Here is a 16,674-nt window from a genome sequence, read left to right as displayed (position 1 = left end):
AACATTTTGTGCTTTTGGGTTAATGCCACTCATCTCAGCTAGTGAACATGCGGTCTCGTTAAGTTGTTGTTCTCTCTGGGATTTCAATTGCCCACTCTTCACAGACTGCTGTGGCCCTGTAAAGTGCTCCAACAGTGACCCTGAGGGCCTTCCAGTTATCGGCTAACTACACATTTCAGAGTACACTGTGCTGCATAGCAGTGTGCAACAGCATAATTCAGATGAGATAGAAGTGGTGCTACACTTTTCAGTGTTGTCCCAGGTTTAGTTAAGCAGGAAATGTAGATTCAAAGGAAGAGATCAGTCTATTTGCATCAAAGCAAATAAGCTGAACCAAATAACTCCATTTTAGCTAGCGTGACCCCATCTTTTAGCCTGCACTTATGTCAGCCCAAATTAGCCATACCCTTCCCCCTACCCCCAAAATATCAACGTTAGGCCCTAGAGAATAAAGCGAGAGCAAAGGCAGAAATGCTGATAATTGAAATGTTTTTTTGAACAACACTTTGTGTGTGTATATATATATATATATATATCAGCTTATTTAAAATTGGTGCATCCCTAATAAGCCTAATGCTGCCATCTCATTTACCATTTTTTCCCCTTACCTTTTCAAGTTATCATTTACATACAGTGTGACAGACCTTTGACAGTGAAGGATGCTATTTCAGCAATAAGTCTGTAGGTTTGATGGCATCTGCATTTTATTAAGCTGGCTGCTGAGGTGACATCTTAAGATGGCCCTGGACAAAGACTCTGAATTGGGTATTGGTTCCATCCATAACTTGTTCCAGAAAGAACCCCAAAGTCAACTTGCGACTTTGAAAAGTTAAAGAGTCCATCCCCAAGCTCTCCTTCCTGTAACAAGCTATCTGGGTAAATAACATAAACCTCTTAGTTTGCAGCCCACCTCTAGAGGTTAGTCCAGCCCCTGACTCTTCTGAAAACAGTTGGCTGCAATCTCTTCTGGTTCCAATAAAAGACCCCCTGCGGACATCAGTCCAACTGCATTTCCTTTGAACAGGCTACTAATCCTTTTACTTTGGGGAGAATAGCTGCAGACTGAAACGCTAGTGTTTGCACTCTAGCCTAGTTACGGGGATGTTTTTGTGCCCCCCTTTGGCTTTCTGCACTCCCACCCCTGTTACATGGTGTCTGGGCTAATTATCCGCTCATTCAGAGTCAGATGAGGACAGGGACCACTAAGGATCAGTCCTGGCATCTAGAGAATCCTCTCAAACCAATCTCACAGAGAGAGCCAGGAATGATTCCTTTCATCTTCTCGCACTGTTTTCGAGGGCAGAAAAAGATTGTTAGGTCATACGTTAGCAGTTGTAGACAATACCAAAATTTGCTTGCATGTAGAGCATTTTATCCCTCCTATCTTAGGCCATATTTAGCAGAGTCCATAGGCAACAAATTTCCAAGAAGCCTGTCTGATTTGAGAATTTTTTTAAAATCTGTTTATACTGACCTTCTCCAGGAGTTTTTGGTTGCAATTTGGCCCAATACATCTCTATTACTCTTCATTTGTAATTTCCCATTGCCAGTACACAGTGTCTCCTGAAGTCAGCAGAACTGAACACGTCATCAAGATTGTGTGTGGACTCTTTCAAATTCAATATGTTTTTCAATTTTGCTCAAGCAAAACATCTTTTCACGCAGCATGCATTGGTATATTAGGCTCTGTGCCTTCTGCTTTCTAATATATTGGCCCTGACCCACAGAGCAGTTTGGCTATCACAGTAGAGACCTTGACTGCACTGGCCAACACTTTTCATTTTGTGTATTTGCTTTGCAGATGCTATCCTTGACTGTGAAGTAACCTCTTCTAGGCCGTTGGGGAAGCACTGTTTTTAAATTAGCCTCAATATGGTCTATCAGTCCCCACTGCATGTTCAAGGGGCAGTGCTGCTTTTATTGGGATTTGCAGATTTATTTCTTCAGGCCTTTTTTCCCCAGCTGATTCATTCCTCTCATTTGCCCCCGATGAACACAAGGTTAAGGGGGTTGTAAAGCGGGCAAGGTTGGGTCACAGTCCAGAGCTGACAGCCCAGGCGGCACAGAGAGCACGCGGATCAGCTTTGACTCTCAAATCTCAGAATCTGATGCAAATCCGGCAGTATTTAAACCTCCAGATCAGCCTTCCCAAATCCTTTCAAGATATTCTCGGCTCGATTGGGTGGCATTAAAGGATCATAGGAGCAGAACAAAACATCGTCTGGCAGCGAGAAAGAGAGAGAGAGAAATAGGAAGAGAGGAGGGAAAATTAGAAAGCGAGAGAGAGAAGAGGGCGAGTCAGCTGAAGGTTTTACAATGTGTTGCACCAATGGAAATCATGGATCACTTTAATGTTCCCTCTGTTTCTGCATCCCTCCCTCCTCGTCTTCTGTTGTGCTTTATTTTGTTTGTTCACTCACTCTGATCTCTGTCCTCACAGCCCGCTTTGGTGAAATCCAGCGTAATCCCGTATGGATGCCTTTGTCCAGTGCATGTAAACATCTGTGCAGCATTTTAAATACAGCTATCACACGCCAACCTGGCCTACATATTATATGGTGGTCATTTCGCAGATCTTTTTATCCAAAGCACTGTACATGATGCATTGTGCATCTTGCCTTAGAAGACTGCTCATAAATCAAATTTTCAACCTTTTGCATTTTCAGCCTGGAGATGTAACTGCCTGGATGTCACTATATGTAGTAAAATTAGGTTCACTGTGAGAATGCTTGCTTGATGTTTGCTTGCAGGCTGCTACAAACCAGGAACACATCTGTGCTTTACTCTACCGAACTTGAAACCCTGTGTTCCATCAACAAACTGAATAGAAGAAAACATTAGGAGTAATAACATTAGTTTTACTCTGAAAATTTCTTGAGCTCAGGTTTAGTTCCACTCAAGTCAACTGTCTGAGCTATACAGGGCATTACCTCCATGTAGTTGACAGCAAGAAGGGTGGTGTAACTGCTTGTCATGCACAGTAATCTCTCTTCGCTGACTGGGTGACTGCTGGAGTTCATGTGGAAGCTTTCACAACACAGTCAGGGTTTTTGACATCATTTCTGAGCTAAAACTGTCTGAATCATGTAGATTGTTGGAGATTTGCTGGTGAGGGTGGAGTTGAAAGATATTTTTGTATTAAAGGGGAACTTTGGAAGCGCTGGAAGTGATAAAGGTAACGGTCATAAGCCTAGAAAAATTGCCTGATGTCAAATAGAGCTTTCTCTCTACTTTTGTTTTTTTCTCAACACTCTTAAAAGTTTTTCTGTAGTGTGACAGCGCTTTTCTTATCTGGTGGTCTGTATTTTAGTAAAAGATTATCTTAAATTATAATGTAAACTCATAAAAAGCTGACTTGGCTCGGTGTATGTAAGACTTAATTCCAATTATCTTCAGATAAAGCATGCAAGTTTCTCTTCCTGGACATAAGCACTTGATGACGGACACCAGCCGTCCCACAGAGCTACACTGAAAAAGGAAATGGACTCAGAAATGGCTGTAAACGTTTTATTATGTAGAGGAAATGCTGTACTTCTGTGCGTGTAACAAAATTGATGTGCTCAAAAGCTCTGCTTTCACAGTCTACCGTCCCCTGTCCTCCCCCACGGCCAATGAGAGCCGCTTCACTCCGTTGCCCTTACAAATAGACCCCACTGATTGAATCTGATTCCTGTGGATAGAGCAGGATTATTGAGCAGCCTTTCCTGATGTGTCACACCCAGAGTATGTGTGGAAACGTTCTCTCTGTGTCAGCTTTTGTTGCTTAAATCAGAGGGATGTCTCCCCAGAGCCTCTTCCCATCTGATGACACACAGCTCTCTGAAACGCACACTTCCTTTATTTTACTTCCTCCCTCCCTCCCTCTCTCACCTGGAATAATCTCTACATTTTTTTTTTTTTTTTTTACAAACATCCTGACAATGCCTCATCTCGAGAGGAAGAATCAAAGAAAGAGGGCGTTATAAAAGGAATGAAGGAAAAAAATCTGACCTGACCTCAAACAGAAAATGTCCACTCTACAGTGACTCGAAGGAAGTCTGTGCTCCACTAACCCCCGTGTCATCATAGACCAGTGGGGAGTTACTCTAACCGACCAAAGGCACTGCAGCCTCATTAAATACCCTGCAGAATGAGCCAGAAACACAGTCTTAGTTTGTGGAACGAGAGAAAATCGACTCCATCTGCTTTTACGGTCAGCACTGAGATGTTGTTATTTGGATTTAGAGCTGAGCCAACCACACAAAGTCCTGCTTCAGCAGAAATAAGAGCGTGATTGTTTATGGTGTTTTGGGGCTTTTTCGACTCGTTTATCCTCTTCCTCACCTCTCTTAGAGGGATAAAGAGGCCCGGCTGCCCCAGACTGTGATTTCCCTCCTTGCACTGACACATTGCTTTAATCTGCTATAATATAATGAGTTACCTATTGTTTTTTAGCTTGTATGAGTTGTTTTTAGTAATGGTTTTGTTTTTTTCCATAATGATAGTTTATACAACGATGTGGTGATTATGTATTTGTTTCTCATTAAAGTCAGCTTGAAGCAGAAATTGTGATTTTGGAAAAAGAGTAGGCAAGATATTCTGCTAATCATATGGGCCTAGAATGACATGAGGGTAAGTAAATGACGCACTTTTGGGCTTATTGTGTCGGTGTGGCTCTGTAGTGGTGGTTCACCCTTACTGGCTGAGGACCAGTGTATTTGCTTGAGCAGGAAACCCTGGAGCAAATCTTTGCCCTTGTTGAATGGCCGACTCATTGTCAGTTCAGATGATATTAGAGCAGCTGTGCCGGAACGGAGATCTGCTGGCCAGTATAAGAGTGAACAGACATCATTTGTAAAGCGGAGGAAGGATGTGTGACAGGAATGCTGCTCGGTCATTGGAAACTTTCAATGTGTGCGTGTCTGTTCAGTTTCACTGTATATGATAGGCTAGTGATAGAGGATCTGAACTGGTCTTAAAATTCACAGGACTAATCCTAGGTGAAACGTGTGAAGGATGGCACTGGAAACTCTCTTCACCTGTCAGGCTCAGAAGAAGTTAAATGGACAATTTAAGATTTTTTTTTTTTTTTCTCTCTTTCTGTGCTGCGTTCAATTTAACCTGAGTCTGCTTGCTGTGTTCTGTCTTCACATGAGTGGCGTTATTGTAACAAGCTCATAGATGCATCTTCATTGGCTCTCCATGAGCTCCTTGAATGTGAAGGGTCCAAACAAAAGCTTTGCTTTCTAGAAGAGAATGTTTTTGTGTCTCTATTGAATTACTGAAGTGCTTAGGAATGGGTGAGTCATTCATGCGGGGGCATTTCGTAGCTTTAGTGCACAGTTTTTAATCTTTTTTTTTTTTTTTTTTTTTTTCTCTCTCCCTGATTGAGGAAATTACTCGGGGTCTCGCTCAGCTTTGAATCATGTGGATGTGTAGATTTGTACGCATCTAGAGCAGTGTTAATTCTGCAGTCAAGTCCCTTAAGGGCAACTCTCACAATACCACTCAAATATGGTGTCTGTCAAAGTAGTTTGGCCTTTGATGTGTGCTCTCCCAAGTTAACTCTGAAACACCATGAAAAGTTAAAGGTATCCCAGTCCTCCAGTGTGTCTGTTGCTTGATGTGTAAATCTGAATTGAGCATCTCTCTCTCTCTTTCCTCCTCCTCTCCTCTGCAGTTGGAAGTATGAGTACCTTTGCATTTTTTTGCATTTTAGCTGCTCCGTGTTGAGAGAGCTCATGTTTGGTTTACTCTTTACTCTTTCTTAGTAATCAAAAGTGTGCATCTTTCTCTGTCTAGAAGCACTAGACTTTTAGTTCCTGCTGAGAGTAGATGTGTTTACTGCATTCTACTCCAACACTTAATATGTTAAAGTAATGTTCATTTAAATTATTGGAATTTTGCATATATCATTCTCATTTTATATAATTAGATATTATTAGTTAGCAGCATTATTTGCTTTTATGAATAATTTTGGCTCTAATCTGATTTTAAAAAGAGGAAAAACTTCATTTTTACTTTATTGCATGTTTTTACATACTTTACTTGAATTCCCTTTTTTAATTTTTAGATTTTATTCAACTTTTTTTTTTTTTTCTTCTTTTTTTTTTTTTATAAACCAGATTGTCCTCATTTCTACATTTTCTACCAGTTGGTGATTGGTTGTGCAAGTAATGAGAGTCCCTCTGATTTGTCGGTTTCTTTTCTTAGGCTGAAGGAGAAGATAATCTAAAGAAGATGCAGCTGATGGAGCTGGCCATTCTGAACGGAACATACAGAGACACCAACATCAAAACGCGTAAGGAGACATTCACACACCAACAGCTAGACACTTAAGAACTTTATATAAACACACTCCAGAATGAAATGACAGCACACCCACAAGACAACCATTAATGAATGAGTTCAGCTGTGATTGTGTTCACAGTGACTAAAGACATTTGTTTAAATGCTTGCACACACAAAATCACACCCATATGTGCAGAGCTTGCACAAAATATAAAATCAAAACTAGCCATAATCCATCTCTTATATCCATCCTTAATCCATGTGTAAATGCGCGCGCACACACACACACACACACGCAGTGACACATAGAACACATTTTTTTCTGACCATAAATGAGCGATTTAAAAAAAGCAGAGCACTTTAGAGTCATCAGACATAAGATGCTCGTGTTAATTCTAGAAGGAATCCTTTTCACTGCAGACTCCACATGAAAACATCTAATCATCTGCCCACAGTCTAGTATTTCTGTCTCTCTTTATCCCTCCCTCTCTCTTTTTCTCTTTCTCCCTCTCTCTTTCTCCCACTTCCTTTCAAAGCTGTTCCAAATGCAATCACAGCCTGCGTAATCTTGGTGTGGCGCACAGAATCATTTTACTGCATGATTGTGTGATTTTTAGGTTGTCTTCAGGTCATAAATGTGTATTATTGCTCAAAGGTATTTGCATACAACTCCACCCATGTCATACATATTCATCACTGCAATGCATATCCACATTGACATAGAGAGATTTGGGCTCTTGTATACTGCTCTGTAAAGTAATATTTGCATGATTGTGTATATATATATGAGTGTATGGATTTATGATTGTGTGCATGCATATTTGGATATATATGACGGGGATATTTCTTTGGAAGAAGCACATCTGTTTGATTCTGTTCGGCTTCAATGCAGAATGTTTACAAGCATTTTAATTTTCAGCCCTGTTGTGGTTATTTCCTCTCCACATCTGCACTAAATGTCCCAGTGGCATGTAGAGGTTTTGATTCATGTGGGAAAGCTTATGGCAATTTAGTTGAATCTATTCTAGAAAGTCTATTGTACAACAATAAGAAATAACATCACCATGTTTTAGCACACAAACCAATGAAGTTGTGCGTCCTCTAAATGCCACAGGACATTAAAATCAGATGTGCTGCTTTGAATCAGTTACTCTATGTTGTGTATTAGTGCCTGTGTTTTGATGATCGGTTTGCCCTGGTATGATCAATCATCAGTTTCTCCTTGTGTTTTAGTTTTGATTTAATTTTTTTGTAATGATTTTGGTTGTGGGGTTTGTTTTAGTTTGCTTTAGAATGTAACTTTTTTTTGTGGTTCATTGACCATCGCATGGACTAATTTTCCTTTATTTTTCCCCCCCACCCTCTTTTTTCCTCTTTTCATGTACCTCTGTTTTCCTTTCCCTGCCTGTGCTTTTCTCACATCTGTTTTTGTGCCTTCTGTCCACTTCTATTTTCCCCCTTCTGCTCTAAAAATTTTACACACGTTCACACACCCAACCTCCTCCTATGGCTCTATCTCTTCCATTACTTTTCTCTCTGTGTCATCCTGTCTCTTTCTCTCCCTTTCACTCTTTCTATCTTTCACTCTTTCATTTTACGGCAGCCACCCTTGCGTTCTCTCTTGCAGCAGCGGCAGCGGCTGCTCAAGGCCCGCGTTTGATCGCAGCCCCTGCGGGTCAGGTCCTCCCCCCGGCTGCCCTCAGGCCCCCCACTCCGGCAGGGACCCCCATCATGAACATCATTCGGCCCACTCAGATGGCCACTGTGCTACCCAACGGCACCCCTACCTTGGTGCCCCCGACACCTGACGGGGGCATTATCTACACCACGCCCTACGATTACCCTTATGCCTTGGCACCCACGTCTCTGCTGGAATATCCCATCGAGCACAGCGGAGTCCTAGGTAAGCGGGCGTGGGGGCTTGGCACTTCACCCTTTGGTGCCCCGCAAGAGGGCTTTGCTGGGGTGTTTTACGGGGGAATGTTCGATGGGGCGTCACCCGGCCCCGTTCAGGACTCAATGAAAGGTAAATATGTAATGACTAGCTCATGCTAGCGGGCTGGGTAATTCAGGTGATTAAAGACATAGCTACATAGGCACAAAAAGAAACGTTTTATGCCACTGAGACGGGCTGGGAAAGGGACCACTTAGCTGTGTCTAAAACGAGGTGTATTAGTCTTTCTAAAGTTTATTTTTTTGCTGCTGCGTAAGAAGTCTTTTCTCAGGACACACACACATTCGCTCTCGCAGACAGTGGCGACATGCTTGCTTGCACACATCTTTTTTTTTTTTTTCCCTTCCCCGTCTCTCTCTTTCTTGCCAGAGGCTTTGTCAGGCAGGCTACTGGTGGATCCCCTTGGATTTCTCCTGGCTTTTGAAATCATTTCTCTCTTCCCTGCTGTAGCAGGCCTTGGTACCGGTGCCGAGCGGCAGAGAGAGAGAAAGAGCCCAGAGTCCCGTTGGGGATGTTCATTAAATTCTTCCACTATTCTCACTGTATCCAATTGTCTTATTTTTACCCTTGTGAACTTGAGTGCTCGACCCTATTCAGAGAGAATTACCCATACTAGCGAGGGGCTTCTGCAAGCACTCGCAAAGAAGATAGATAATAACTACGACATCACAACCTCTTTTACAGACTCGACGCTTTGCATCAAAGTAATGTAAACATTTACAAATCAATTGTTTAAGCAGACATGGCAATCAATAGCATGATGAAGTCATGTGCCAGCAGCTTAATATTGCGCTTGAAAAGCTTGTTTGTCCTCATCTTTGATCCGATGGAGGGCTTTCTGAGTTCGGTTAACTGAATCTTGTACTGTTGGCACATTTGGGTCTTCTGCTGTTCTGACAGTGCCGGGTTTCCACTTTTAAACTTAAACACTCACAAGCTTAGCAGCCTTTTATTTACTTATAGTATCGATCTAACATCAAACCACCCCCAGACCAGACCATGTTCTCTCTCACACTCTCTCTCTCTCTCTTTCGCTCGCTCGCTCGCTGGGCTTCTGTGCAATCAGAAGTGATTTGCTGGACATCTGCTGTTGCAGCATAGCATGTGGGCGTATACGCGCACACACACACACACACACACACACATAAACACACACAGTTAAAGGGAAAGGTTAGCGAATCCAGAATTTCTCCAGAGGAGAGTAAAAACATTCGTCCTTAGCAACTATTCTGTGATGTCATTGTGATTTGATAGTCATCACACCTCATGGAGCTCCACAGAGTCATTTACTAATGTTTAAATCAATAATGAAGAACCCCCCCCCCCCCAGTTTTTTAACTGGGCTCATAAAAATGTTTAATATTTAAAAACTTTTTTTAGAATGCCAATTAATATTTTAATAGGTCTTTTTGTAGTGTTAAATCTTTGGCTGATTGGGAGTCAGTGAATAGATTCTATCAGACTCATTCCTCTCCTGGTCTCACTCAGTAATTGTAAGACTGAAAAGGCTTCTTTCACCAATCTGTCTCAAAGTCTGTGCATGCCAAGAGCAAAACAAAACATAACTTTGGCAATTTAATGTAACATCAACCCATCTGATTATACAAAATTCTCTTGCTTTAATGAAAAATACATCCCATCATTTTTCTTTCGCTTTATAACAAAATAACCTTTGAATCGTCACACTGCAAGTGAAATTTGTTTTATCAGTTAGGTTGCATTCTAAAAGCTGATAATATAGATAATACAAGTGATAATGCAAGCCTTATTCAGTTTTGTGCATTGATATAGGAATAAACACAGTATAATAATAACCGAGGTGTACTATTAGAAATAAAAGTACATCTTGTCTGTTACCACTATTTGTTTCTTTTCAGTCTGAGACCAACAATATTAACAAATGGTGCACATTCCAGGCACATGATTAAAAAATATATTTTACTGATTGACTATAGAGAGCAATTAACATGGCAAAAAAGAAAAATAACTCTTCATTCATGTGTGCATATACATTTTCACTCAGTTTTGCTCTTGGCGTTGAATAGATCTTCACTATGGAAGCAATTATTACTCTATCAACAGCTACACTCTTAGAAAAAAAAAAAGGATAGCACTGTCACTGGGGCAGTACCTTAAGCTACAAAAGTGAAAAGGTATATCTTTGTACCTTACTTACCCCTAAATGGTATACCTTAGAGGTACATATTAGTACAGTTTCACTTTTGTACCTGAGGGTACTGCCCCAGTGACAAGTACTGTACTTTTTTTTTTTTTTTTTTTTTTTTTTCTCTGACAGTGTGTTTCAGATCAATTAGTTCTGTGCTTTACCTTTGAGATTGGCCAATGAGATAATGTAAATAAATTAATCGTATCATCGTCTATTTGCCGTCTATTTTGGTTTTCACTTTTGCCATCTTGTCTTTTTACTTATGTATTCTTGTGAGCAGAGAGAGTTTGTATTTTAGTCGGTTTGCTGTAATGTAGAAAGCATAAGCCAGGTGCTGTCATACAGTAATCACAGGGTGTCAAAGCTCGATTACAATTTGCTGTCAAATGACGCTGCTTCAACTGTAGTCATGTATTTTTTCCTAAAACACATTTTTTTTTTTTAACCCATGATTCCTTGCCCGCCCGTCTCAAACAATCTTAGAATCTTTTGAGTCAAACAAATTACTATGTAATTTTAAGTTATACATTTATTAAATTCTGGGGTTTTTTTGTATGCATTTATTACGCTTGTATTTTTTATGAATTTTCTACCCAATGTGTTGCTATTGTGAATATGTATTCTATGTAGAAACTATTTAAATTTAAACATATAGAGGAGAATTCATGTAAAGCCTGTTTCACAGCTAGCCTGCTCAAATTGAGCCTCATTTTAAATGGATCTCTTAAATAAAAGGTCAAAATGCTCTGTATTTCTGGTTTGTACAATTCTGCTGCAGTGTTTGTAGCTGTGCTCCACAGGCTTTACATGTATTTTTTTGCCTGGGCTGAAACATTTCTAACCTTATGGACCTGTTGTAATCTAGGTGCAATGGCTACTAAAGTGCGGAGACATGATTCACGGGTCCATCCTTACCAAAGGATAGTGACCACAGACAGAGGTTAGTTAGAAAAGATACTTCTACCTTTTTTATTCTTTGTATTGCATCTTCTCTGAACGGGGGATCGTACACGTTTATATACACTGCATATATTTACTGTGGAAATGTTTACATATCAAATGCCTCTGAAAACACTCAGGTTTACGGAAACACATGACTGTAACTGAATTAAATTCCGTTTGTTTAATAGCTTTATATATCAGTGCATTCCTTACTTGCGTCTAGATCCAAAAAATAGATTGTATTCTTTGTTTTGTATTGCTTTGTTTTTCTGATTTGTTTAAATCGTTTTAAAATACAAAGAAGGGACTGGAATAAGTTTCCATTGCCAGTTATTACCTCACTATTTTTTTATGTCTCAGTTTCGGATTTTGTTTGTTCATCTCTTTAAGTGTAAAATGTCCTTTACACCTAGTTATCTTTTAGTTTTACTGAAGGTACTATTTTTTTATAGCAGATGTATTTTTGAATCCTGTGTATACATTCACTGAAAATAAAGAGAAAAATCCAAAGTGATATTTTGCGACCTTTATCTGTTTATTTGCGTAACATAGCACTAGCTCTCTGATTCCCCCTCACAACTAATTACACTGTTCGTAACACGCATTTCGACTCGACACTAAAATGTTACTAGTTTTTGTTTGTATGTGTTTCTCGTTTGTCTACGTGATACCTCTCTGCTTTTGTTTGTGGGAACATGGGGCATTTTAGCGCTTTAATTACATGTAATAACGTTCTGATTGAACTCTGATCATGACGTTAGTGTGTCATGATCATAACGAGGTTTAGCCTGTGTTTGTCTCTTGGCCATGGAATTAAGGGGGTTTAAACAAAGATTGCATTCATTTTGCTGTTAAAATGATGTCATTCCGGTCTCTTCTTGCTAACTAATATCTTTTCTACCTTTTTTTTTGTTTTGTTTTGTTTTTTTTCCTTTTTGTTTTTGTTCCTAACCACCTAGCCGCCACCGGCAACTAACAAATGACCTCTGAACTCTGAACTCTTCACCCAATGATGAGCCGCCCAAGCCTGCCTGCTGATCAGATTAACTGGTAATTGCCTTTTGCTAGCCTGGTGGACGCAGAGAGAGAGGCACCTGTCCGAGCAGTGATCCTAACACAAACCAACATAAAACACACCAACCCTCCATACCAACACGTTGTGTAGCGATAACAACGATGATACTTTATTATTTTATGTTGTTTTTTTATTATTATTTCTTTCTTTTTCTTTTTAAACCTCAAATGAATGGGTGGATGTTAACAGTGATGTTGCGTTACCCAAAAATCTGCACTGAAGTTTAAAAGCAATAAAGACGCGTCTTCTGCTAATCCAGCCCTTAAATGCATTTATACTTGCAAATCTCCAGTTAAAAATAAATAAATAAATAAATGATGACCCCAGTTTTATCAGTCATAACGCTAAACGGGGCATCAGGATCCAGATTATGTCTATACGCTACACCACCCATTTAAACTGTCATTATGAATCAACAAAAGAAAAAGAAGGAAAGAATCTGCACTCACACCAACTTGTGTATTTCCTGTCCTTCTCTGATGTAATCCTGTGTTTTTCAGTTGATGAGTTTTACTGTGCTGACACATTCTGGGTGTGCCTGTCCAGCTGACTTAGAGCATGGCTACAATGACAGACTGCAAAAAGCTTGTTTTGATTTCTTTGTTCTGTTACTTCTCCCTATTTAATTGCTTATGTTTCCATGTATCTTATTAGCGTTTGGCAATACTTGGAGATTTATACGTGCTGCTCATTGCAGTATCTGTGCCAGCTCATTAGGGGGCAGTAGGCAGAGTCAGGCAGGGCAATAGCAGGTGAGATTGGGGTGAAGTGTTTTTGGAGTCTTTAAATCTAGGATATTCAGGGTTGGACAGCTGGGATATGAACCGGAATCAGTTTACCGAACTATGCCATCCCAAAAACTCTCAACCCCTCCCCACATACAGTGCCTGAACTTTCTACAATTTTTTTTTTTTCTTTGAATGAGCTGTGAGATAAGATGAAAAAAAAAAAAAAAGACAGAAAAAAAAGACAAAAAAAAAAATGACGAAGTATTATGTGTGTGCATTTAGCCAAAGGGTTTCCATTTAATGAATTTCATATATATATGAGTATGTATCTAACCGCCAAGGGTTCTGTCATTTTAGTCTAGAGTTTGAAAAGGTTTGATGTCATGCCTCTATCTGTTTGTTATAATAGTGAATCAAAAATGGATGAAATGGTGTTATTGTCTCACAAGACGCTAATTTCCTTGGATATACAAAAAATAAAGAACACTAAAGAAGGTGAATGAGGTAGACAGAACGGGGGAGGGCATAACCTCACTGCTGTATGTATACACTTTTCTTTCGTTTCTGCTGATTTATTTACAAAAAGAAAAAGAAAAAATTCAAATCTTAAATATCTTTCCCCCTACCCACCTTCCAAAAATTAGTCAGCTGAGCTGAAACAAAATGCAGGTGTTCTTGTAAATGCCTTTATGAATTTAAATCCACAAGTGAGTTTTTTCGATTTTTCAAACCCCCGAATCAGATAGCCCATCCACAATGTGTCCTGCACACCCCCAGCTACTGAGCCCACTCTCTCATTTCTATACACCCTCTCAAGAAAACATAGGATGTGAAAGCCATGTCTGCCTGTTCGAATTGCTTTATACATACATGATATATATATAAAATGTATACAAATGTAGATATGTCATTGCATATTATAATACAGAAAGATCAAAATTAGATACTTTTACAGGGTGCTGGAGAAGAAATATATATTTTTGGCAATTTTAGCTTTTTATACTTAACTTGCAGTTACAAAATATGAAACGTAATACAAAAAAATATATATAAAAACATTTGTAGAGTAGTACAGCAAAAGGTGGTAAAGAAATGTTGCGTGACTTTGGATAATATTGGCCAGGGGGAAAAAAAGCAGACCAAAATAGTCAAACCTTGGAATGTTGGAGGAATTGCATGATGCGAGAGGAGAAGAGTACAGTTAGAGAGATAAGTGCCTTACAGACGGTCGTTTCTTTTTCCGAGTGTTGCATTCTGTTCAATAATATCCAGCACCAACTAGTGAGAGTGCAGAGCGAGGGAGGGTTTGTGAAGAGGAAGCACCCCAAGAGTTAAACCACAAGGCTGTTGCAGTGTTGTGCCACTGAATCTATTCTATGCAAAGGAATAGCAGTCATTTGACCAGCTAACTATGTGCCATGATTCGTCTTCCCAAAATTAAGTTGAAGTCTTGTTGTTTTTTTTTTTTTTTTTTTTTTTTTTTTCCTTTAATCCCTATTTGAACAAAGTGTTTTATTTTCTCTTTATTTTATTGCATTATTATTCTTATATTATGAGGACAAAATCAGCAATGCTGTCTATGTATTTGGTTACTGTGATTTTTAAGAACAACTGCCAATCATTGTGGAAGTCTGCCAGGTGTTTTAGAATGGAGATTTCTGAAAGAAATCATTTAATTGGACTTCACCTGAAACCTCCTCTTGTTTCAAGACTTGCAAACTGGAAACGTTCGATCATTTTCACAATCATGTTTGCTAAAACTTACTTATTTTTATGCCAAGGAAGTGATTTTTTTTTTTTTTTTTTTGAAGAACGTGAGAGGGAAGGGCAGAAGGAAAAGAAGTATTTAGCTCACTTTGGGAAAGGCCTTTTTGGTGTCTCACAACCGATATATGTAGCTTTACAGTGCACTGATCTGAGAAGAACAAATAATGCAGGGGGAGATAAACTATAGCAATTTATTAAGTATTACTGAGAGGAAGGTCACAAGGATGTCCATCAGTGCCAAACCCAAACAGTCACACAAGAGCCGCAGTATCAAATCACGATCTAAAGATCAAATCTCCCCCGAGCAGTTTTCAATCGTTGAAACAACCGGAGGTGTTGGTCAGATTTAATAAGATCACGTTCAACTTTGTGTCTTGTAACCCTGGCAGGCTCTGGTTTAGTCTTGTTCTTCACTTTTGTTACACGAAAAAGGTCAATGTCTTGTTTTTCTCTCTTTTCTCAGTGTTAAATACATGTTTTTTACACATTGAAATAATGAAATGCAATATTAGAGAGGAGCAGAGACGACTACAGAGAAATGGACAGTATTAAACGAATCCCCTCTGCCATGTTACTACGTGCTGTTAATGTTTTGGAGTTGGGTTTGTCTATCAGGTGTATGGAGAAATCTCTTCCTGCCTGCCTACTACATGTGTAATAATGTAAATTACAGCCATTGTTACAGGTTTCTAATGTATTTTTCTAACTTCATTTTCTATGTACAAGTCATTTTTTCTGATCTCCTTTTGTGATGAAACCCACTACACATTTTTTTTTTATTTTATTTTTTTTTTCCATGTCCTCTCTCCTCTGCCCTCCCTCCCGGCCCACTCTTTACTCAGATCTGTCTCTCTCATTGGGAGCGTTGCCTTTTCTTACAGTTTTTGTTTTCTTGCTGATTCTTTAGCTTGTTTAACTCATTAGCAACTTATTAGTTCCTCTTGTCATAGGTATTTTTACATGCTTGCATTTAGTTTTTATGGTGTATGCTGTTATTTTTTTTTCTTATTAACCTCCTTGGCATTTATTTTAATAAAACATTCTTAGTAAGAATTTTACTAACTTGCTGATATTGTTTTGTGTTGTGTTCTTTTTTTAACAAATTTAATGAATCTACTACCTTGGTCTGGTTCACGGACTAACACGATTAAATCTGGTGTGTGAACACCCTCACAGTTTCTCACAGATATGCACACACACACACATTCACTCAAATGCATTTTTCAGAGGTCCATACACATTTACAGTTCACACACACACTCACACACTCACTTTCACGCAGTCTAACAGGTAAATGTGCACGAGGCAGTCCGTCCTTCACTCCGCTCCTGCACTGTCATCTTTGTCGCTGTAGAAATCTTCCCAAGCGCGTGCTGCCATGCCTTGTCTGCCTCACTGTTCACGCAGTTTGTTGGTGCTACTGGTGTTTCCTTTTTGTTTTGTTTGGGTGAAAAACGCTGCTTTCTGTAGAACTGGATGTAATTGGGATTTAGATCTATGTAGAGCTAAAGCTCATAACTTTCTGTTACAAAACCCGACGATAACTGGAAGTATTTGATCCTCCTTTTTTTTTTTTTTTTTTCTTCTTTTCCTCTCTCTTTCTCTCCCTTGAATAGGCTCTGAACAGTAAATAATGTCCAGTAGTAACCTGGCGAGCCTCAGGAATCAGCGCATGTACTGCCGAATCGAATGTATTGTTTTAGCGTGACTTAAGTTATCACGCTCGTATGTCAGAGCAAATTAATGTCCATCCTGCCCAATATTCTTTAGT

The 16,674-nt window shown here is 39.4% G+C and overlaps 1 protein-coding gene across 5 annotated transcripts in view; it reads left to right on the top strand.

Annotated features, from left to right (window-relative positions):
• qkia (QKI, KH domain containing, RNA binding a) overlaps positions 1-15,961 on the top strand; it is a 75,492-nt gene extending 59,531 nt beyond the window's left edge. The window contains exons 5-8 of one of the 5 annotated variants that reach the window (XM_051867238.1): positions 6,193-6,280; positions 7,898-8,296; positions 11,257-11,331; positions 12,293-15,961. In XM_051867238.1, the coding sequence (XP_051723198.1) occupies positions 6,193-6,280; positions 7,898-8,296; positions 11,257-11,331; positions 12,293-12,309 (579 nt within the window). In that variant the 3' untranslated portion in view covers positions 12,310-15,961. Of the gene's footprint in view, positions 1-6,192; positions 6,281-7,873; positions 8,297-11,256; positions 11,848-12,292 lie in introns of those variants that run through there. The other 4 variants (XM_051867236.1, XM_051867242.1, XM_051867239.1 and 1 more) reach the window with 4 other exon arrangements.
• The last annotated feature ends 713 nt before the right edge of the window (positions 15,962-16,674 follow it).

The sequence above is a fragment of the Ctenopharyngodon idella genome, chromosome 17 (genome assembly GCF_019924925.1).
Source record: "Ctenopharyngodon idella isolate HZGC_01 chromosome 17, HZGC01, whole genome shotgun sequence".
In the NCBI taxonomy this organism is placed as follows: Eukaryota; Metazoa; Chordata; class Actinopteri; order Cypriniformes; family Xenocyprididae; genus Ctenopharyngodon; species Ctenopharyngodon idella.
Note: the sequence above shows the minus strand (reverse complement) of the source record. Positions and strands in the feature narration are given on the sequence as shown.